This window comes from Lithobates pipiens, unplaced genomic scaffold (genome assembly GCF_037356315.1).
Source record: "Lithobates pipiens isolate NorthernLeopardFrog02 unplaced genomic scaffold, aLitPip1_a1.2 Scaffold_18, whole genome shotgun sequence".
NCBI lineage: Eukaryota > Metazoa > Chordata > Amphibia > Anura > Ranidae > Lithobates > Lithobates pipiens.
In genome coordinates, this window is record NW_027507758.1 from 91,466,230 (window position 1) to 91,490,112 (window position 23,883).

A 23,883-nucleotide genomic window follows, 5' to 3' on the forward strand; every position below is an offset into this window, starting at 1 on the left:
CTGGATGAGTGGGTGGCAGAAGGTGCTCGCCCAGATAGGGGTAACGGTACTAATAATCCTGGTTCTTTTACCCCCCGATTGTATGCTGTATTCCACCTTTCGTAAAGAAGTTAATGAGCAAGGCTGTAGACAACAGCCCACCTACATTTCTCCACCAAGAAGAAGAGGACCCTCTTATGATGGAGGGTGACAAACCCTTCACTCCTCTACAGTCACACCCTGTCCAAAATCTCACAATCCTCTAGGGTTATAGGGGTAGATAGCACCTGATTGCCCTTCTCCAGCTGTATCGAGGGGGGTAGTGAACTAGTTGCTGCCCAACTCTATATACAGCCTAAAAGAGTTGCTGAGGAGAATGGGCCAGGTGAGTAGGACCTTTAGATGAGGGACAGAAGAAAATAGCCATTTTAGGGGGGACTGTTAAGGAATCCAATGTACATAATGATAATCAGAAAATGTCTATTTGCTTATGTGTATACATGTTCCTTACTTATTATGTAGTATACAGATTGACTTTCTGTTCGGAGCCAAGATGGCGTCCACCCCCTACATCCCACGCGTTAGAGGAATGCATTCGAGATAAGGGAACCAGCTTCAACCAAACTTCAAGCATCAAGTTTCTTCATTTCTCTTGTATTGTAACCAATAAGATGTACCAATTAGACTGACATAGTAATGACGTATCTTTCTGTATAAAATATTAACACCGCCCATGAATAAATCAGTATTTAGAAGTAGCCTGAACTGAACATATCTCAGAGAGTGTTTACTTCTAGTGTGCATGCACATTTATACTTTTAATTAGGAATAGCAGCAGATAACCAAGAACTAATTTATAGTTCTTATCCATTTCAGGGAAGTAGGCTGCTGTCCTGAAAGGCTTGTAGAAATACCGTCACTGGTAAGTGTAAGGTTTTCTCCCTTCGCCTTTCAGGACAGCACCTTGGAGAGGATAACCGAGAAACTTACTTCAGGGTGGGACTACTGCCTGTAAAACCTTCCTACCAAAGGATTGGTCTGAGGCTGAAAGCAGATCCAAGGGGTAGTGCCTTATAAAAAGGTTGAAAAACTGGACCATGAGGCAGCCTTGCAAATTTGCTCAGGAGATGCCCCAGCCTTTTTTCTGCCCATGATGCCGCTACTGCTCGAGTGGAATGAGGCAAAATCCCTTCTGGAGGTTCCAGACCCAAAGAGGTGTATGCCTGTTTAATGGTTTGTTTTAACCATCTTCCGAAGGTGCTTTTGGAAGCTTTACATCCCTTGTGAGTACCTTCCATTAAAACAAAGAGTGAAGATGATTTTCTAAAGTTCTTTGATATCTCCAAAATAGTTAAGAAGACACTTACTGAGATCAACAGTATGAAAGGCTTCTTCCCCTGGCCCTGAAGGTAAAGGGCAAAATGTAGGGAGAATGATCTCCTGTGTATGATGAAAGACTGAAGACACTTTCAGCAGGAAGGCTGGATCCGTCCTTAAGACTATCCTATCTGGTAGACATCTCATAAAGGGTTCTTTAATTGATAGAGCTTGTAACTCACTGGATTTTACGGGTCAAAAACTTTAACGATGATCCTTCTATAGGTTCAAATGGAGTCTTCGTCAGTCCCTGAAGAACTAAAGATAAATCCCATTTGGGAAAACTAGCAATAGGTCTAGGTTTTACTTTAGCCATAGCTCTAAAAAAATCTGATTATTAAAAAGGTTCCCGACAGGGTCCTTTCCAAAAAATGACCAGTTACACTTACCGGTAACTGTGTTTCTGGGAAGTCTTCCAGGACGGCACCCTGAGAGATGACTGGTCCACCTGACAGGAAACACAATCAAAGAGGTTAAAAGCCCCCGCCCCTCCCCGTGCTCCTCAGTTGTGACAAAGTATTGACCCACACCAGTGCACGAGAGTGAAGAAAACCACACCACACCACCACACTCTATACCTTAATTTAAACCTAAAGAGAACGGGTGGGAAGTAGGCCTGCCGTCCTGGAAGACTTCCCAGAAACACAGTTACCGGTAAGTGTAACTGGTCATTTTCTCAAGTCGTCTTCCAGGACGGCACCCTGAGAGAGGAGCAAGTAGCTCAGGCCTACCTTAGGGCGGGACAACCGCTTGCAGGACCTTCCTGCCAAATGCCAGATCCTGAGGGGACAGTAACTCCACCCTGTAATGCCTCAGGAAGGTGTTCTGGCTTGTCCATGTAGCGGCTCTACATATCTGCTCCACTGAAGCTCCGGCCCTTTCTGCCCAAGAGGTTGCCAGAGATCGCGTGGAATGAGCTTTCAGGTCCCTAGGAACTGCATTACCTGACTGCTCATAGGCTAAAGCAATGGCATGCTTAATCCATCTAGCTATGGATGCTTTGGAGGCTTGTTGGCCCTTCTTTTGGCCAGAAAAATTAACTAAAAGATGGCTGGACCTTCTAAACTCCTTAACTTTTTCTAAGTAGGATAATAAACAACGTCTGACGTCCAGACAGTGAAAAGAAATTTCCCTCTCATTTTGGGGATTATTACAAAAGGAAGGTAGCACTACTTCTTGAGACCTATGGAACCTGGATGCTACCTTAGGGAGGTACAGGGGGTCCTGCCTAAGTATAACCCTGTCCTCAAATAAACGAAAGTATGGTTCCTTGACTGAAAAAGCCTGAATATCGCCTACTCTCCTGGCTGATGTAATAGCAAGCAGAAAGGCCAACTTAAAGGTGAGGATCCTGAGGGGGATCTGGTCTATTGGTTCAAAGGGGGGCCTTGTTAAGCCCTCTAACACCAAGGTAAGATCCCATGGTGGGAACCTAGACACCTGGACAGGGGACAACCTCTCTCTGACCAAAAGGAACCTCTTGATCAGAGGATCTAGTGCCAAGCGTCTCTCCAAAAAACAGGATAAGGCTGCGACCTGTGCCTTAAGTGTCTTGGTTGCCAACCCCTGCTCTGCTCCATCCTGGAGAAACTCCAGAATGGCCGGGATCTCTTGCTGTGAAGTCCCTCTCACCTGACACCAGCGAGAAAAAATCCCCCAGGTCTTAGCGTAAATACGCCTTGTGACCGGCTTCCTACTAAGGAGGAGAGTATCCACTACTCTGTCCGACAGGCCCTTCTCCCGCAGGTTCTGCCTTTCAAGAGCCAGGCCGTCAGCCTGAAGAAGCTGGGGTCTGGATGGCAAACTGGACCCTGAAGGAGAAGGTCGCGCCGAACAGGAAGGTGTAGAGGCGGGGCTATGGACCAACCCTGCAGGGCTGGAAACCAAGCTCTCTTGGGCCACCAAGGAGCTATCAGAATCAGGGCGCCTTCCGAGAGAAACAGCTTTTGAAGAACCCTCGGAATAAGCCCCATGGGGGGGAAGGCATAGGCCAACCGGAAGTCCCAAACCTGGGCCAAGGCATCTATCCCCTCTGAGCCCCCCTCTCGGGCAAGGGAAAAGAATCTCTTTACCCTTCTGTTCTTTCTGCGGGCGAACAGATCTATCTCTGGATCGCCGAACTGCCGACATACCAGGGAGAATACCTCTGGATTCAACTCCCATTCTCCCTGAAGAATCGGCTGACGACTGAGATAGTCTGCCTCTACATTCAGGGACCCCTTTATGTGGACTGCGGAAATGGAGATAATCCGATGCTCCGCCCAACCCATGATCTCTAAAGATAGAGCCAGTAGAGTTGGAGATCTGGTGCCCCCCTGATGATTGACAAATGCCACTGCCGTGGCGTTGTCTGATAGGACCTGAACTTCCTGGTCCTTGATCCTCCTTTCGAAAGCCTTTAATGCCTCCCCGATGGCCAAAAGTTCTCGAAAATTTGAGGATGTCTTTCTCTGACTCACGTCCCAGGAACCCTGGGCTGTTAGATCCTCCAGGTGGGCCCCCCACCCCCAGGAACTTGCGTCTGTTGTTATCCTGAGCGGCTGAAGCTGACTCCAAAGGAGGCCCCCCTGAAGCCTCTGAGGGTGAAGCCACCAGTGAAGAGAATCCTTTACCTCGATCGGAATGGCCACTTCTACTTCTAGAGAAACCCCTTTCCTGTCCCAAGAGGAAAGGAGGAAGTGCTGGAGGGTCCTGGAGTGCAGCTGTGCCCAAGGAACTGCTGGGATAGCTGCCGTCATCAGGCCCAGCACCCTCATAATCCCTTTGTATGGAGATGTCTTTGCCTCTAACAGAGAAAGGACCGCTGAAATTATACCCTCTACCTTGCTCTGGGGTAGAACTAACTTCTGTTGCGCGGAATCCACCAGGAATCCCAGATACATTTTCGTCTGGGCCGGAATCAGTGAGGATTTTTCCTTGCTGATGATCCATCCCAGGGATTCTAAGGTCTCCACTACCCTGGCTAGATCCAAAAGGAGCTGATCCCGATTCTGATTGTAAATCAGAATGTCGTCCAAATAGGGAATCAGCGCTACTTCCTGGAGATGCAGGAAGGCCACTACTTCTGCCAGGATCTTTGTAAAAACCCTTGGACTGGATGCCAGCCCGAAGGGGAGGGCCGCAAACTGCCAATGCTGAACTCCCTCTGGAGAGGCAATTGCAAATCTTAGGAAGACCTGATGGTTCTGAAATATAGGGACGTGAAGGTAGGCGTCCTTTAAATCCAAGGTTACCATGAACACGTCCCTGAGAAGGTGTCTCCTGAGAGAATAAACACTCTCCATGCGGAACTTCTTGTACCGCAGGAAGACGTTGAGATGCCTTAGATTTATGATGAGGCGATATCTTCCTGAGGGCTTTGGTACCACAAATATATGGGAGTAGAACCCCTGACCCTGCTGGCCCTCTGGAACAGGCACTATGACCTCCTGCCTGGCCAGTTCTTCTATATTCTGTAGGACTCCTGCTGCCTTGCCAGGATCCCTGGGAAGGTGGGTCAAGAGAAATTTGGAGGGAGGAGGGGAAAGAAATTCTAACCTGTAACCCTCTTTTATGATCTGTAGAATATGGGGGCTCTGAGTGACCCTTTCCCACTGAGGGACAAAGTGGGAAAGCCTTCCCCCCACTGGAATGTCATTTGGAGGTCTTGTCGCTTGACTTCTGGCTGGAAAAGAGAATGCCTGACTTCTGCTTATCCTTCCCAGCCCCCCAACGTCTATTAGGGGAGACCTTTTTCTCCGAGAAGCGGTTCTTTGCCTGGGGGCCACGAAAAAACCTCTTCCTATCCCTCCTCGGTTTAGTAGGGAATTTCTTCCCCTTTTCGGTCGACCTAGCAAGGGCTTGGTCTAGGCCAGCACCAAAAAGGAGGGAACCCTCAAAAGGGAGGCCACATAGACGGGTCTTAGATGAGCCATCCCCGTCCCAAGTTTTAACCCATAGGGCTCGCCGAGCCGAGTTTAGTAAGGCAGCAGACTTGGCGGTTGTGCGCACCGTCTCCACGGCCGCATCCGCTAGGTATGCAACAGCGCTGCCTACGACCTCCAATGAATCTAAGACCTCCTTAGACTTGGAAGTCTGGGAGATGTGGTCTATCAGCTTAGAGATCCACATGTCCGCATTTCTAGCGATGCAGGCTGAGGCCAACGCGGGGCTCATAGCCGACGCGTTGGCCTCCCAGGCCCTGCGCAAAATAGTTTCTGCCCTCCGATCCATCTGATCCTTGATGTTCCCAGTGTCTTCAAAGGAAAGATCGGATTGTTTAGAAACTTGTGCCAGGGAGGCGTCTAGCCTAGGAGTCTTGAAAAACTTCTCCTCATCCTCCTCAGTAAAGGGGCATCTACGCTTCCATGTTTTGTACTTTAGGAGCCTCTTCTCCGGATCCTTCCACTCCCTTAAGATAATATCTTTGAGTGCAGGATGTACCGGAAGAACCCTGGTCTGTGGTTTAATTAAGCCCCTATACATTTTGTCTTGGGCAGAGACCTGTGCCGTGGGCTCCTGAATCCCTTCAGAAGCGTAAACCGCCCTCAGTAGTCCCTCCATGTCATCGGCTGAAAAGATATGCCTGCTAGACCTGGAGTCCTCCCCCTCATCCTCCTCCTGGCTGTCCAACACACCCTCGTCCGAGAATCCCTGCCCATGGGATTCGGACTCATCCTCCTCCTCTGAATCCTGAGACTGGAGATACCTTGGGTTGTCTGCCCGCCGTCTAGACCCCCTAGAGGAAGCGGAGCCCTCCTGGGAGGAGGCGTCCTTGCTGGTGTGAGCCTCTGAATCCCTAGACTTAAGGGAGGACTGAAAGGCTTTCAGAGTGGACAGCATCTCAGTTTGTACTGTGAGAAACTTCTCCATTATCTGAGAGGTTTCCTTCCCTGTCAGCTTCTGTATACATTTAAAGCAGAAGGGTTTAGGATGATCTGGGGGTAATCTAGCATTACAGTTTCCACAACGCTTAGAGCGGGTGGAAGATTTCACGGGACGGCTGGCAACCCCAAGGGCAGTGGCATCGTCCCCTGAAACAAAAACATACAGGCATTACAATACAGCACTGTACCACCCAGAGGAGAAGAGTTGGGGTACCCTCCCCCATCTAAACCTCCGGCGGCCGGTCGGACTCACCCCCTGTGGTCTCCTCCATGGCCATGGACCCTGCGGGTCTCTCCTCACGTTCCATGCTGCTGGCACCAGTGAGCTTCTTCGGACAGCTAACACAGGCGAAGGCAGCCGGTCTGTGGGAGAAGTGGGCGCCTGCTCCTCCTGGATTTATGTCCCCGATTTGGCAAATCAGCTGTGAGGCTGAGGCTGTGGTTACCTCCATGCTGATACGGCCACCATTTTGCTGTAGACAGGAAATGACCCGAACTCTGAGCTCACTTCCTGTTCTGTGGAGGAAGTGATGTCATTCCTCCACCAAGCTCCAGGAAGATGGTGCCAAACCTCCCCAGAAAGCTGAGCACCTCTGCTGCAAAGGGGAGATACTGCCTCCAGCTGCACCAAGAACCCTCTGGATTGCTGGACCTGGAGTCTTCAGAGAGATACCCTGAGCCAAAAAGGGACACCAGGCTCCTTTTCTGCACGGCCACCGCACAGGTAAGGAGAGGAGAGGAAAATTGGCCCCTGAAGTTCTGGGTACACCACTGTACCCAGGGTCCTTCAGCGCTCAGGGGGGCTCTTCCAGTTTCTGCTGCCCCCCCTGAGGAAAATATAGGGGAACCCCCCAGGAAGGATGAGAACATCCTGCCAGACCTAGAGGCTTCCCAGGCATTAGGTCTGGCTCCCAGGGGGAGACCACCAGCCCCAGGCTTTGGGTCTAGGAAAAAATAACAAACGGTTTCGCTGTGGGGAAACACAATCAAAAACTGAGGAGCACGGGGAGGGGCGGGGGCTTTTAACCTCTTTGATTGTGTTTCCTGTCAGGTGGACCAGTCATCTCTCAGGGTGCCGTCCTGGAAGACGACTTGAGAAAAAAATGATAAAGCAGCTACCAGAGTCTTGAGCGTACTTGCTGCTAACCCCTTCTCCAATCCTTCTTGAAGAAATTCCAAAACCGAAATTGTACTAAGCAAATTAAAGTTTTTTTCTGGAACACCAGGTATTATACTCCTTCCAGACTTTGAAATAAATGTCTCTTATCACTTTTTTCCTACGTGCAACAAGTGTAGTAATATGTTTCTCTGATAAGCCCTTCTGTCTTAAGATTTGTTCTCAGAAACCAGGCTGTTAACCACTTCCCGACCAGCGCATGACGATGTTCATCGACAGAATGGCACGGGCAGGCATATTGGCGTACAGGTACGTCCAATATTCGATGCCGCCCTGCCATCGGGAGCGCGCCGCTGGCGGCACGCTCCCGCGCTGGTCGGGACCCCCGTGAGTCCGGTCGCGGGACCCGCAGACTCGATCGCCGCGGGCATCCCCGCGATCGTCTCACGGAGCGGCCGAATGGAGGAAATGCTGTGTAAACAACATTTTTCCATTCTGCCTAGCAACTAGTGACGCTGATCTCTGCTCCATGTGATTGGAGCAGAGATCAGTGTACACTAAATGAAAGCCCAACCCCCCCACAGTTAGTAACACACCCCTAGGAACACTTAACCCCTACACTGCCACCCACTGGTTAACCCTTTCACTGCCAGTGTCATTTACACAGGAATCACTGCATTTATATAGCAGTGATTACTGTATAAATGACAATGGTCCCAAAAATGTGTCAAAAATGTCCGATGGGTCCCCGACAATGTCGCAGTCACAATAAAAATCACAGATCGCCGCCATTACTAGTAAAAAAAAATAATAATAAAAAATTATTAATAAAAGTGCTATAAAACTATCCCTATTTTGTAAACGCTATAACTTTTGCGCAAACCAATCAATAATCGCTTATTGTGATTTTTTTTTACCAAAAATATGTAGAATACGTATCGGCCTAAACTGAGGGAAAAAAATGTTTTTTTATATATTTTTGGGGGATATTTATTTTAACAAAAAGTAAAAAATAATGCGTTTTTTTCAAAATTGTCGCTCTATTTTTGTTTATAGCGCAAAAAATAAAAACCGCAGGGGTGATTAAATACCACCAAAAGAAAGCTCTATTTGTGGGAAAAAAAGGACGTCAATTTTGTTTGGGAGCCACGTCGCACGACCGCGCAATTGTCAGTTAAAGCGACGCAGTGCCGGATCGCAAAAAGTGGTCTGGTCTTTGACCAGCAAATTGGTCCGGTCTGAAAGTGGTTAAATTGAGATAAGCTGGATCTGGATGGAGGATCTGGCCCCGACTCAGCAGATCTGTCCCAATTGGCAACTTCCAAAGAGGTTTCACTGAGAGGTTCATCAAGATTGAAAACCATGGTCTCTTCAGCCAATAAGGAGCTATTAAGATTAGTTCCGAGGATTCCAGCCTGAATTTGGCCAACACCCTTGGAATCAGCTGAAATGGAGGAAAAGCGCAAGACAGCTGGAAGTCCCACTTGTGGGCTAATGCATCTATTCCGAGAGCTTGATCCTGCCTCTGAAGGGAGAAGTCTGGTACTTTTGTATTTTCTTGTTTTGCAAAGAGGTCCACCTTAGGGGAAACCCCATCTCCTGGAGATCGTTTCGAATAATTCCTGATTTAGAGATCACTTGGCCTCCCTTATTTCTCTCCTGCTGAGGAGATCTGCCAAGGTGTTTTCCGTCCCCTTCAAATGGACTGCGGATAGAGAGGCCAACTTGTTCTCTGCCCATCTCAGGATTTGGCAAGCTAGCTGCATCAAGGTTCTGCTTTTTGTGCCCCCTTGTTTTGTTAAATATAATACTGCCGTTATATTGTCCGACACTATTTGGACATGCCGTTTCACTAGAACTTCCTGGAAGGAGAGAAGGCTTAGGTGAATAGCCTTAACTCTCTCCAATTCGACAACCTTCTTGCCTCTGGTTTGGACCAAACCCCCTGAACCCTTTGTTCTTCTAGGTGGGCTCCCCAGCCCCATGCGCTGGCATCTGTGGTCAGTCTTCTGGTTACCGGGAAGGACCAGAGAAGCCCTTTTGAGATGTTTCTTTGGTTTCTCCACCACCATCTACTTCGTACCCCAGAAACCTTACCCTACGAGATGCTATTAGGTTTGACTTTTGAAGGTTGAGAAGCCAACCCAAACCCTTTAGATGCGCTTGAGTTATTTGAAGATTGACTTCTACTTGACCCCTTGAGTCAGCAAACAGTAGCAGGTCATCCAAATAGGGCACTATTGGAATCCCTTTCAGCCTCAGGGGCTCCAAGGCTTCTGCCATCACCTTTGTGAATACTCTGGGAGAGGAGGAAAGGCTGAAGGGTAGAGCTCGGAACTGCAGATGCCAAATCTCCCCTTCCCCCAGATTGACCGCAAGGACGCAGGAAACTTTGTGATGGGGGTGCTATTGGAATATGGAGATAGGCATCTCTCAAGTCGGTGGAAGCCATGTAACACTTGGGGGTCAGAAAGTTCCTCACCAAGAAAATCATATCCATCCTGAATTTTTTGTATCAATTCAGAACCTTCAAATTGAGAATCAGGTGGAACTTTCAAGATGGTTTTTTGACCAGAAAAATATGGTAGTAAAACCCTTTCCCCTCTTGACCTTTTGGAACCTGGGAGATGACTTTGTTGCATCAGCTCTTGTAGAAGAGATTTCATCGCCAGAGCCTTCTCCTGATCCCTTGGCAGGTTTGTGATTTAAAACCGACTTGGGGGACTTTGTCAGAAGTCTAGATGATAATCCTGTTTGATTAACCCCAGAACAAAAAGGACTTCTTGTCGTTTCTTCCCAAACTGGCAAGAAATTCTGAAGTCTCCCGCCTACTGGGAGATGGTCATGTTTTTTAGGGGATTGCTCGGGGTTTCTAAACAGTACCCCGCCTCTGCCTCTTCCTCTCTGAGGATACCAGGGTCTTTTCTTTGTCTGGTCTTTTTCCTTATCTGTTTGTCAAAAATTCTTCCTCTGCTACACCACTTTCTTTTTCTGTGGGAAAGCTTTCTTTTTGTCTGTAGTCCTGTCAAGGATAGCCTCCAGTTCTGGCCCAAACATCAGGTCCCCTGAAAAGGGAACTCCGCACAGTTTTACTTTAGAAGCCGAATCCCCTGACCAAGTCTTTAGCCAGAGGGCTCTTCTCGCTGAGTTAACAAGCGCTGAGGATCTGGCAGATATCCTGATAGACTCTGCAGAGGTATCTGCCATATATTTGATGGCGTTAAGCAATATAGGGAAGGACTTCAATATATTTTTTCTGGAGGTACCTGCTACCACATGATTCTTAATTTGGTCTAGCCAACACTCCAAATTCCTAGCTACAACTGTAGCTGCCATTGCGGGTTTCAGATTGGCTAAAGATTAATCCCAGGCTTTTTCAGTAGCCCATCTGCTCTCTTATCCATCGTATCCCCATATCCTCAAAGGCTAAATCAGTCTTCCTAGACACTTGTGAAAAGCAGCATCTATTTTTGTTTTTTTATTCCACACAAATTCCTCATTTTCCTCAAAAGGAAACCTCCTTTTAAGGGCTTTAGAGAAGAACTGCCCTTTTACTGGATCCTTCCACTCCTTTTTAATAGTGTCTGTTAAAAATGTATGCACAGGGAAGACTCTGTGTTTAATCTCCTCCAGCCCTTGCTACATCTGGTCATGTACTGACAGCTGGGTTTTTTCTTCCTGGATCTCCAGGGTAGTATACATTTCTTTGAGTAGATCATCCACCACCTCAAGTGAAAGTTTGTATCTAGATGATCTGGCTTCTTCCTCCTCAGAATCAATGGTTGAGGGAGGAATGCTTTCCCTTTCTTCCTCAGACTCACTTTACACCTGTATGGAAGTAGATGGAGGGAGACTGGACTGAGAGCTCTGTTCTTGGCTGGAATTAAATCCACAATGCAGGATCTGCACAGGGTTTGGGCCAAGAGTCCCTTAAAGGATTTTTACATGAGGAGCATTTTTTCCCCTGATGCTCTCTCTGACTTGGCAAAACAAAAGAACCTCAAGGTCCTTCTTTAGCTATAACCTCTAAAAAGGAGAACGGATAGCACCCACAGCCAACACCCTAAGTGCCCAGAGTCTCACTCCTTGCTGAACTGCTAATGGAACGTTTACACCAAAGCAGAGAGCTGCAGGTTTTTGTTTCAACAAAAAAAGAAAAAAAAACACCCAGTGATATACAAGGAAAGAGGCACCGCTGTACCTCTCCTACCTGGGACTAGAGGTCGACGGATATATCGGCCAGCCGATATATCGGCCGATATTTGCCGTTTTTTAAATAATCGGCATCGGCCGATTGTGCTGATAAAAAGCCGATTCTACAGCGGGACTTTGAAATGACTTCTGTAAGAAGTCAGTGTGAGTTGCCTGAGTCGTCATAGCAACACTTTCCTCCTCTCTGGGCAGGCTGCCAAGAAAAGAACTAAATGATACAATGTTTACACTTCAATGAATGAAGTCATCTCTGTGTGTAGAAGTTCTCAGTTTAACCATTTAAAGACTAAATCTTTTCTGACACTTGTTGCTTACAAGTAAAAATCCTGTATTTTCTGCCAGAAAATCACTTAGAGCCGGTTCACACAGCGGGCGATGCGAGGCGACACGACTCGCCTCGCCTCGCTCTCGCAAGTCGCCCCCGTTCTATACAATGGAACCGTTCTGAGAGGAGCGACTCGAGTCGCTCCGACTCAGAAAAAAGGTTCCTGTACTACTTTTGGGCGACCTCGGGGCGACTTGCATTGACTTCTATACAGAAGTCATTTGCAAGTCGCCGCTGAGGCCGCGGCAGGTCGCGGCGAGGCAAGTCGGAGTCGCCTCGCCTCGCCTGCTGTGTGAACCGGCCCTTAGACCCCCCAAAAATTATATATATTTTTTTAGCAGAGATCCTAGGGAATAAAATAGCGGTTGTTGCAATATTTTATGTCACACGGCATTTGCACAGAGGTCTTTCAAATGCATTTTTTTGTGAAAAAAATACACCATTTAAAAAATAAAAATAAAATAAAAACAGTAAAGTTAGCCCATTTTTTTTTTTTTTGTCCAAAAGTTTTGACTACCCGTTTTTATTTAATATATAGTTGTTTTTTTTTTTTTTTAATCTAGAACATACATACAAGTAAACTGATTGGAGGTTTGTTTTGTTTAATAAATGTTTAAGTGTAAGAAATTTTCTGTATCACTTATGAAGGCTGCTTTCACACTGGAGCGGGCAGGCGTTGATGGTAAAACGCAAGTTTTAGCGGCTCTTTACCATCATTTTAGCTGCGCTATTTGGCTGCTAGTGGGGCACATATAACCCAGCTAGCGGCCAAGGAAGAGGTTAAATGCGCCCATGAAGCACCGCTGCCAAATCGCATTGCATGCGCTTCGGCAGTGGTGCCCATTCATATCAATGGGCAGGAGTGGTGGAGGAGCGGTATACACCACTCCAAACGTGCTGCTTGCAGGACTTTTTTTCTAAGATCCTGCCAGCGCATCGTCTCAGTGTGAAAGCACTCTGTCTTTCACACAGACTGCAGGGGAGCCATTTTGCAGGCACTTTACAGGCGCTATTTTTAGCCCAAAAGCGCCTTAAAAAACGCCCCAGTGGGAAAGGTGTGTTAGATCAAGGGGGATTAAAAATAAATAAGTAAAATAAAATCGGCCTAACAAAAAAAAAAAAAAATCGGCATCATATATCGGCTATCGGCCGCCATGATTTCTAAATATCGGCATCGGCCAGAGAAAAACCCATATCGGTCGACCTCTACCTGGGACTGGCCGGGAACCTGGGCGCCTGCATCCGCCATTGCTGCTGACAATTCTTCCTCTATAACAAACATTTTAGCCACTGCCTGTGTGCTTTTGAATGGTGTCCTCCATGTGTCAAACAAAAGGAAGTCCCGGCCAGAGGACCCGCCCCTTTCTCCTGCATTCTAGCAGCCAGAACCAAAATCGCTGCTATTCTATGCCCACTGGAACTGGCATCACTCGCCGTCCAGAAATTCGACAACGCCATGCCGAGGCCTGGCATGGAATGCTCGTTCTGTGCACACCCACGGGCCCCCCGAACACCATGGGTGGACGACCTCCAGCAGTCCATTACTCCTGTGAGCCGACGAAGGAAGGGACACAGGAACATGCCCCTCACATGCGGGAAGGGGCTGGGCTGGTCCTTAGCATAAAATCTGAAAGGTACTGCCAAAACCCTCTCCTTGGAGAGAGTGCAGCCCCTCTGGTTCCCCAGCAGTGCTTCCACCATGGCGGAGGAAACACTAAAACTGACGGCATGGTGGAAGCAGCTGCTTTTTAAAAGGGGCGTTGTCACGCAGCGCTTCCTGTGAAGAGGTGGAGCTACACTCTCTCCAAGGTGCTGTCCTGAAAGGTGAAGGGAGAAAAAAATCCCAATAAGCACAAATTGATTGATTTTTGCAAAAAGGTATAGCGTCTACAAACTATGGTATATATACTAGAGTTTTTATTTTTTTTATACTAGTAATGGCAGCGATCAGCGACTTATAGCAGAACTGCGATATTGCGGTGGACATTCGGACACTGACACTTTGTGGGAATCAATGACACAAATATAGTGATCAGTGATAAAAATATGTACCATTACTGTCCTAATGACACTGGCTGGGAAGGGATTAAACATATAGGACGATGAAAGGGTTAAATGTGTGCCTAGCCTGTGCACTGTGTGTGAGGTGCTTTCACTAAGGAAAGGGATGGATTTTATTCCCCACTTTAAAGGGAAAAATAAATCTAACACTTCTCCGCTGACAGGACAGGGCTCTGCCTTGTTTACATAGGCAGAGCCCTGTTCTGTGTGTTTTGCCAAAAATCAGCAGGTGCTGACGGTAATCTATCGCTGATCAACATATATGTTTAATCACAGCATGGCCAGGTCGCCGGTGGCTCATGCATCCCCCCTACCCAGAGGTGCCAGAAAACGTACTAGGTACATGATCTGACGCAGCAGGGCTATCGGTTGTACGGGCGGCAAGCAGTAAAAAGTAGAGCATGAGCCATTTTCCCCACACTAAAACGCACCACAAATGCCATGAACATTTAAAAATATGTATACCCAGTAAAGGGACTAGCCTCAGGTGATACACAGATGAAAAAAAACCTCCTACATACGTTGTACCTGTCTATATTTAGTCTTCTCTTGTCTGCAACCAAAGTGTAGAATTTATAAAGCTTGCATGAGCAGTCAGAAAAAGAAGGGGACAGAGAGGAGAAGTTACACTCTGCAGAGCTCAGTGAGGGGAGCTCTGAGAGCTGATTGGAGGGAAGGGACACACCCCCATTCACACAGCTCAAAAGGAACAGAGCTGAGGCTGTCAATCACCTTTTACCTTTTTTCTCTTGGTGTCAGAAAAAACTTATCAGAAATGATTCACGCTGATAGCAGGGAAAAGGAAGCAGCAGACAAAAATGACACCAAGTGCTCTGGATAGAAACAAGTACACACATAGAGGGATAAGCTTTGTTAAAATTTCATGTTTGAGGTTTACAACCACTTCAACCACACTATAGCCGAAAGATGGCTACAGCGAGGCTCTCTAATTGACGGAAAGCGTTTGTGAATGTCCTCCCTGACCCATGCCCCCCAGGGCGTGCACCCGTTGCGCTCTGTGATCATTCTGTCCTTCGAATACAGCCAAATCGTAGTAAAGGGCCAATCACAGCAGTCCTTTACCACGTGATAAGCTGTGTACCATAAAAGGGATTACAATGTAAACAGAGTTACTGTGTTAGACCCCTTTCACACTGGGGCGCTTTGCATGCGCTACAGCACTAAAAATAGCGTCTGCACCCTGAAAGACCCGCTGCTGTGTCTCCAGTGTGCAGCAGCACTTTGCGGTGGCTTTAAAGCAGTTCTCCACCCTAAAGTGGAAGTTCCGCTCATCTGATCTTTCCCCCCCTCCGGTGCCACAATCGGCACCTTTCAGGGGGAGGGGGTGCAGTTACCTGGATAATCCAGGTATCTGCACCCACTTCCGGGACAGACCCCCACAGATGCCCCGCCCCCCCCCCCCTGTTGTGTTCTGGGAAACACACAGTTCCCAGGACATAGCGGGGACCAGCAGAGACGCACAGCGCGACTCGCGCATGCGCAGTAGGGAACCGGGCAGTGAAGCCGCAACGATTCACTTTCCGATTCCCTGACAGAGGATGGCAGCGGGGGCAACAGCGAGACCGAGCGATCACTCATCATCTGCCACCGACATCGCTGGACCCTGGGACAGGTAAGTGTGATTTTATTAAAAGTCAGCAGCTGCAATATTTGTAGCTGCTGGCTTTTAATATTTTTTTTAAAGGTGCAGAACCTCTTTAACCCTTTCTCCGTCAAATAGCTCCACAAAATTTCGGTTAAGCGCTGCTAAAAATAGCAGCGCTTTACCCCAGTGTGAAAAAGGCCTTATCGGAAGTACTTTCCTCACACTCTGTCACAGCATGAGGAGAGCTGCTAAACAGCAATCCTGACAGGGGACATAATAATCAGTGCCCTGACAACCAGTGCTGCCTCATCAGTGAAGGAGAAAAAATTATAATTTGTTATCTGCAAAATTTTATAACAGAAACTAAGAAAAAGGTTTTTTTCAAAATTTTCCATCTTTTTTCATTTAGTAAAAAATTAAAAACCCAGTGGTGATGAACACCTATACGCTGACATAACGCATATATGTCTGCTTAATGTACCTTTTTTTTTTTTTAGAGCAGATGGTCTAACAACCGATTCGGCTAATTACCTGCTCGGCTATTAATACAAGCAGCGGGAGGAAATGTTCCCTGAGCGCGGCTTGTGACCAGTCGGCACGTCCGCCAGCTGGCCGGAGTCAACTTTGATCGTGTCTTGGATCTAACCAGAATTGATGTCATGATATCACTTCCGGTTTACTGAAGCCTTAAATGGGGTTGTAAACCCTCGTGTTTTTTCACCATAATGCTGAGGCCGTTTGTTCCCGCTGCTGTCAATCAAATCCAATGGCTCAGGTGCCGGGGGCGGGGCTGCATCCAGCACTGTGTGTCTATGGATGCAAAAGCCGGACTCGGGAGAGCTTCTGCACGGGGACCCCCAAGGAGAGCGCTTCTCCTAGTTGGTTTCCCGAGTGGGGAGGAGCTGATAGCATCACCGGGGGACCCCAGAAAAGGTGGATAGAGGCCACTCTGTGCAAAACAAACTGCACAGTGGAGGCAAGTATATGTTTGTTATTTTTTTATTTTTTTTAAATAAGGGTCAGTCATAAAATTTTAAAAGTTAGTATTCAAAACAGCCAAACTTGCCGTTTTAAATGCTTTTAAGTGCAAAATAGCAGTTTGGGGGTCTTCTAGAACCCAGAACCCTCCAAGAAAAATACCTGACATGTGACTATTGCTGTCACAAGTGACAGTGTAAAAAAAAAAAAATAGATTAAATAAGAAAAAATAATAATTAAGTGCCCCATCCCTTCAGATCATCTCACAGATTTTCAATCTGATTCAGGTCTGGGCTATGGCTGGGCCATTACAAAACTTGAATCTTCTTCAGGTGAAGCCATTCCTTTGATGATTTGGATGTATGCTTTGGGTTGTTATCGTGCTGAAAGACCAAGTTCCTCTTTATGTTCAGCTTTCTAGCAGAAGCCTAAAGGGTTTTGTGCCAATATTGACTGATATTTGGAACTGTTCTTAATTCCCTCTACCTTGACTAAGGCCTCTGTTCCAGCTGAAGAAAAACAGCCCCAAAGCATGATGCTGCCACCATCATGCTTCATTGTAGGTATGATGTTCTTTTGGTTATGTGTAGTGTTGTTTTTGCATCAAACATATCTTTCGGAATCATGGCCAAAAAGTTCAGCCTTGGTTTCATCAGACCATAACACATTTCCCCACATGCTTTTGGGTGACTTTGGATTTGTTTTTGCAAAATTTAGCCGGGCTTAGATGTTTTTCTTTGTAAGAAAAAGACTTCTGTCTTGCCCCTCTACCCCATAGCCCAGACATATGAAGAATACAGGAGATTGTTGTCACATGTAGCACACAGCCAGTGCTTGCCAGATATTCCTGCAGCTCCTTTAATGTTGCTGTAGAACTCTGACCGTCTTTTCATCAATTTTGGAGGGACGTCCAGTTCTTGGTAATGTCACTGTTGCGCCATATTTTCTCCACTTGATGATCCCTGTCTTCACTGTGTTCCATGGTATATCTAATGACTTGGAAATTGTTTTGTACCCTTCTCCTGACTGATACCTTTTAACAATGAGATCCCTCTGATGCTTTGAAAACTCTCTGCGGACCATGGCTTTTGCTGTAGGATGTGACTAAGAAAATCTCAGGAATGATCTACTAGAACAGCTGAACTTTATTTGGGGTTAATCAGAGGCACTTTAAATGATGGCCGGTGTGTACTGACTCCTATTTAATCACTTTCTTTCTGGGCACCCCCTTCTGTCCAGACCAATTTTCAGCTTTCAGCGCTGATGCACTTTGAATGACAATTGCGTGGTCATGCTACACTATCATTTTTTTCCCCCACATGAGCTTTTTCTTTAAAAGACCGAATTTTAAAAAATAAATAAAAAAACATTTATATTTTGTTATAAAATTTTGCAAATAGATAATTTTTCTCCTTCATTGATATACACTAATGAGGCGGGTGGCAGTGATTGGCATCACTGGTGGGCATTGATAGGTGGCACTTGTAGGCAATGGCAGGTGGCACTTGTGGGTACAGATGAGGCATAATTGCCTCTTCGGGACCGATGTCCCTTGCCGATAAGCCGGTAATTGGCTTTTTTTTCTCCTCGCGCTGACGATTACAGAGCTTTTGTTTACATCAGGTGATCAGCTGTCATTGGCTGACAGCTGATAACAAGATAAGAGGCCAGGACCGGCCCCTTACTCGGATCTGTGATCACCAAGTCTCAATGACTTGGTGATAACAGCGCCCTGCAGGGCATGTGCAAAGGGAAGGCCGTCATGACGGCCTCCTGGAAATTCAGGTCCGGGATGTAGCCGTCATTCGGCTATAGCGTGGACAGCAAGTGGTTAATATGAGTTTGAATGCGATTGCTTAATTCTGAACACAGCTACATCCCCAATTTTAAGAGAGTGTGCACACTTATGATTTTAGTTTTACTTCCAGCCCTAAAAGATTTCAGTTTGTTTTTCAATTGAGTTGAAGTTTATAGGGCACATTAAAAAGGTGGGAAAAGTTCTGAAATGATTTAGCTTTGTCTCATTTTTTTTACATGATAGAAACCTGATATTGTAACAGGGGTGTGTAAGATTGATAAAACGATATATATATTTGGGGGTTCTGAGTAAATTTCTAGCCAAAAAAATACAGATTTTATCTCGTAAGCAAACAAAAATAAAAAATAAATACCACCAAAACGAAGCTCAGTCTCAAAAAAAATGATAAAAATGTCATTTGGGTACAGTGTTGCATGACCGTGCAATTGTCAAAGTGTGACAGAAAATTGGTCTGGGCAGGAAGGGGGTATAAGTGCCTGGTAGGCAAGTGGTTAAAGCAGAAATAAAGCTTCCTATCCTTCTCAGCCAAGGAAGCTGCCATCTTAGCCTCGGTTTGATCTTCAAGAGCCGTTGTGCTTTATATGTGCTCAGTTATGACACCAAGCGTTTGATGGTTTGACAAAGGTTCCTGCACTACTTTTCTGTGATTACATTGACTTCTTTTAGATTAAGTCGCAATGAAATCACCGATCCAAATCACACTCACCTACTGCTCTGAAGCAGTTTGATTTCAAAGCACACTGGTATGAGCTGGGGCTAAGTGTCAGTTCTGTCTAATGCTTTGTTTCTCTGTAATCCGCAAGAATCACTCCTGACAAGTTTTCCTGAGACCAAGAGAAAAAAGTTAACTGGGGAGGGACATCCAGCACACAGCCTGTGACTGACATCCTCAGACTCTGGATAGAAGGAACCCCCCCTTCACACAGGAACAATCGGCTCTCAAAGCTCTCATCCCCAAGCTGTGCTGCTTGTAGTTTCAGCGCTCAGACCTTTTTCTGAACTCTCAGACCAGCTTCTACATTCAGAACTTTGAATTGATGTACAGAAGTGAAGACAGCAGATAAACACGTACAACTTATGTAGAAGGATTTGTTTCATCTCTTTGTATCAGCTGAGACCAGTCCCTTCCCTTTGTATGCCAACAGGTTTACAACCTCTTTAACCACTTCAGCCCCGGACCATTTTGCTGGTCAAAGACCAGACCACTTTTTGCGATTCGGCCCTGCGTTGCTTTAACTGACAATTGCGCAGTCGTGCAACGTGGCTCCCAAACAAAATTGATGTCCTTTTTTTTTCCCACAAATAGAGCTTTCTTTTGATGGTATTTGATCACCCCTGCGTTTTTGTTTTTTTTGCGCTATAAACAAAAATAGAGTGACAATTTTGAAAAAAAATCATTTTTTACATTTTGTTATTATAAATATCCCCCAAAAATATATTTAAAAAAAAATTCCCTCAGTTTAGGCCGATACGTATTCTTCTACATTTTTTTTTATTTTTTTGGTAAAAAAAAAAAAAAAAAAATCGCAATAAGCTATTATTAATTGCTTTGCGCAAAAGTTATAGTGTTTACAAAATATGGGATAGTTTTATGGCATTCGGCGATTTTTATTGTGACTGCGACATTATGGCGGACACATCGAACATTTCTGACACATTTTTGGGACCATTGGCATTTATACAGTAATCACTGCTATATAAATGCAGTGATTCCTGTGTAAATGACACTGGCAGTGAAGGGGTTAACCAGTGGGTGGCAGTGTAGAGGTTAAGTATTTCTAAGGGTGTGTTACTAACTGTTGGGGGTTGGGCTTTAATTTAGTGAACACTGATCTCTGCTCCAATCACATGGAGCAGAGATCAGCGTCACTAGTTGCTAGGCAGAACAGGGAGATGCTGTTTACAACGGCATTTCCTCGTTCAGCCGCCCAGTGAGACTATCGCGGGTATGCCCGCGGCGATCGAGTCCGCGGGACCCGCGACCGGACTCACGGGGTCCCGACCAGCAAGCGAGCACGCCGCCGCCGTGCGTTCGCGATGGCAGGGCAGCAAATTTAATGGGACGTACAGATACGCCCATTTGCCTACCTGTGCCATTCTGCCGACGTACATCGGCGTGCGCTGGTCGGGAACCGGTTAATGGTACCGCACGTGTTTTTGCGCCCATTCCCAGAACATAGCTGTAACCCCCTCAGCCTTCCATTCTATACTCCAACAATTATGTCACATTCACATCTTAGTGTTCAGGGAACACAGGCAGAAATAGATGTAAGTGAGCAAAAAACTGGCTAAGGCCCCACTCACATCTTGCGATTCAGGTTCACACTGCTGCAATGTACGAGATCGGATGTGATTGGCACCACACTGCAGTGCAAATTACATGCAGTCTCTGTGCAATGCGATTTCAGCCATACAGATAGTATGGCTGAATTTGCCACGCATCCAGCCCAAGCTCGTACAGGACCCCTTTTTTGGTCCGCAGCAGAATCGGATCGCATGGGTGTTCACACCATGCGATCCGATTCCTGTACGAGTTTGCAGATCGCACTGCGATATGCAAACTGATTTGGAGGTGTCATTAACTTTTAATTGACACTCCCAGCAGTTCGCATAGGGCAGTGTGAACTGCCGCCGGGAGGCATGTGATGCGGGAACACGAAGTAGATTCGCAGAGTTCCCGCATCGCAGCAGTGTGAACCTAGCCTAAGGATCACAGGCAGAACTGCTGCAATTCTACTCACAATCCCACATTGTGTGGCAATCAGAGCATGCATTTAGGTACCATTGTCCCTCAAACCACGCCTTCACAAATTGTGTGAAGCTTGTCCACCGAAAAGGAGCAGAAGCTTCTTTTTAGGCGACAAATGTGCATAGGGCTCATTCAGGCGGCAATTGCATGTAAATTATGATGTCAAAATAGCGTAGTGGGAACACTCGTTCCCTATACACAATGATGTGAATGTGAACTGCGGGGCCATTATTTCTTAACAGCAACTCAAACGCTGGTAGTCGTCTCACGTTGTGTGCTTGTCGTGCAAAAAAAAAAAAAAAATGCAGAATGCAAAACGCACTTGGCCCAGAAAAAAAAAAAAGGTGGAACATGATCTCGTTTTCTGTATAGGAAATAGGGATGCACCAATACTGTTTTTTTTACCTGCAAGTACGACTACTGATACTTTCGGTGAAGTACTCGGCAATAACGAGTACCGATACTTCTGCCGTGCAATTTGATGAAAAATACATGGGCTCAAATCGTACTGCAAATAATCGCATGCAATTTGAACAGGAACGTGGTGCGATTCCTGTCCGAATCACATGTGGCTTCCTGCATCGCTCTTGTGCAGGGCCGGATCTTCCACTAGGCATGTGCCTACAGGTGCCCTTCCTAGAAAGGCATCCGCCAGTATTGGGGGTGCAGGAGTTAACTCTTTCGCTTCCAGGAACATACGGACCAGACAGTGGGGGGGTTTCACTTGCTATCGGGTGGCTGCAGCCACTGAGTGTGAAAAACTAACAGGGAGACTCCTGCTTGTCAGGTAAAAGCATTTGGTGGCTGTACTGCCCCCCCGATTGCTTCCACACACCCCAGTACCCCTTCCCCACATGCACACCCCCAACATGTATTCCAGGCTCCGCTTGCCCATCTATGGGCACGGGACCGACTTGGTGCCTGCGGGGGACAGCGGACACATGTCCAAACTCCTCCCCTTCTTGTTGGTGACCCTGAAAGTGACATATGACCTCCGGGTCACCCTGTCACTTTCCCCGGGCTAACGTAGCCAGGAAGGAATGTATCGTAATGCCCATTAAGTGAAGCCCAGAAGAAACATCATCGCATCAAAGAGCACTGTCACCTAAAAATCATTATATAGGGGACTTTTTATCCCCTATGTGATGGAAAAGAAAAATGACACACAAGCACATAAAATCCCCCCCCCCCCCCCCCAAAGTTTTTTGGGGAGGCTCCACCCACATATGAATGCATGCGTGGAGGGCACCTACATGTGAAAACATTGATTGTGATACATGTGATATATCGCCCTGCCCTGGAGTGAGAGCAACAATTCTAGCACAAGACCTCCTCCGTAACACTAAACTGGTGACCTATAGGGGGCTTCTGAAGCATCACCTATAGAAAATATAGGATACTGAAGTATGTCGCCATTTCATGGGCGCACCCAAAAGTAAGGTTTGACATGTTGGGTATCTACTTACTCGGTGCAACCTCGTCTTTTATATTTTAGCAAAAAACGTGGGTAGTTTATTGCATTTGGTTTGCCCTCAAATTCACTTTAGTCAGTTTTTTTTACTGAAATTTTGTATTTCCTACACCTTTGCGGTAATTTATCAAGAAAAAGTTGGTTTTACTGCTTCAGCTTCCTCTGCCTATAGGCTCCTGAGATGTAAATCCGACCCTGGGAGAACCCAGGACAGAAGTATCGCGTGGGATCGTGCAGGAACCCGCATGCGATTCAGACAGGTATCGCACCGTATTCCTGTTCAAATCTCATGTGATCCTTTTAGCAGTGCGATTCGAGCCCATTTGTTGTGTATATCAAATTGCACCGCGATGGTATTGGTTTCATGTGTGGATCGAGTACTCGTGTGAATGCTTAGACTGGGCACTGATAGCAGAATAACCCTTGTAGGGAAGCCTATTGAAGTGAAGGGGGTGCCCTGCGGCGCTGTACGCCAAAACGTGTCCAAAAACAAAACGCGATGCATGTTTTTTTTCTCCGGTGTGAGCGCAGCCTTAGGCGCTGACCCCACATACACAACACAGGAGGACTGTGGAGCGGGGACATTCCTCCTCATACAGCACTATTCCCGCCCACCACACGGCTCCGCCCACCAGAGACACACTCAGGACACACGAGGCACCTCAGGTGAGCCCCGGTGCAGTGGTGTCCTCCCCTCCCCCCCGGGTAGGTGACCTGTCCATGCTCTCCGCCTGGCACATATAGAGTCCGGCGCGGGTACAGCTGTGGGGAGGAAAGGGGTGGGGGATGGTACACTCACGGGTGACCGGCGCTCTGTCTGTACCCGCCGGGGCCCCAGCAGGCCCTTCACGCATCCAAGCAACAACCCCGGAGCCGGCTTCTCATCTGCGGCTGCGCGCTGCTCTCTAGTACGTGTCTGGTCACATGACTTGTCAGTGTTGTGAGGGGAAGGGGCGCTCTGGGACATGAGAGGGATGTACAAGTCTGTTATTATAACAGGAAAGACTTCACAATGAATGTATACCAGGCATTTCATAGTTGCAGCGCTAGAGTTGCCACCTCATCTCTTTAACCTCTTCCTTACTGGGCACCTGAACCCCCCTCCTGCCCAGACCATTTTTCAACATTCAGCGCTGTCACTCTTTGAACGACAATTGTGCGGTCATACAAACACTGTACCCAAATTACATTTCTATCATTTCTTTCCCACAAATACAGATTTCTTTTGTTGTATTTGATCACCTCCTGGGTTTTTTATTTTTTGTTAAAAAAAATGTAAAATGTCCAAAATGTAAAAAAAATAAATTACAAAACCGTTTTATAT

At 46.8% G+C, this 23,883-nt stretch overlaps 2 protein-coding genes across 3 annotated transcripts in view; both read right to left on the reverse strand.

Moving 5' to 3' along the window:
- The window catches only part of TASP1 (taspase 1), a 377,732-nt gene extending 354,238 nt beyond the window's left edge, over positions 1-23,494 (reverse strand). Inside the window, exon 1 of one of the 2 annotated variants that reach the window (XM_077485912.1) lies at positions 23,359-23,494. The gene's annotated coding sequence lies outside the window, so the exon portion shown is untranslated. The remainder of the gene's footprint in view (positions 1-23,358) is intronic. The other variant, XM_077485913.1, reaches the window with a different exon arrangement.
- Positions 4,990-6,673, reverse strand: LOC143987286 (uncharacterized). The gene is made up of 2 exons (XM_077485911.1): positions 6,475-6,673; positions 4,990-6,368 (listed from the first exon to the last, which is right to left on the reverse strand). Exons 1-2 carry the CDS (start codon positions 6,671-6,673, stop codon positions 4,990-4,992), a joined length of 1,578 nt encoding a protein of 525 aa, XP_077342037.1.
- Positions 23,495-23,883: the final 389 nt, after the last annotated feature.

Coding starts and splice junctions, on each gene's coding strand:
- LOC143987286 (XM_077485911.1), bottom strand. CDS start 6,673: ATGGAGGTAACCACAGCCTCAGCCTCACAGCTGATTTGCCAAATCGGG. Junction 6,369..6,474: donor CATGGAGGAGACCACAGGGG/GTGAGTCCGACC, acceptor TTTTTGTTTCAG/GGGACGATGCCACTGCCCTT.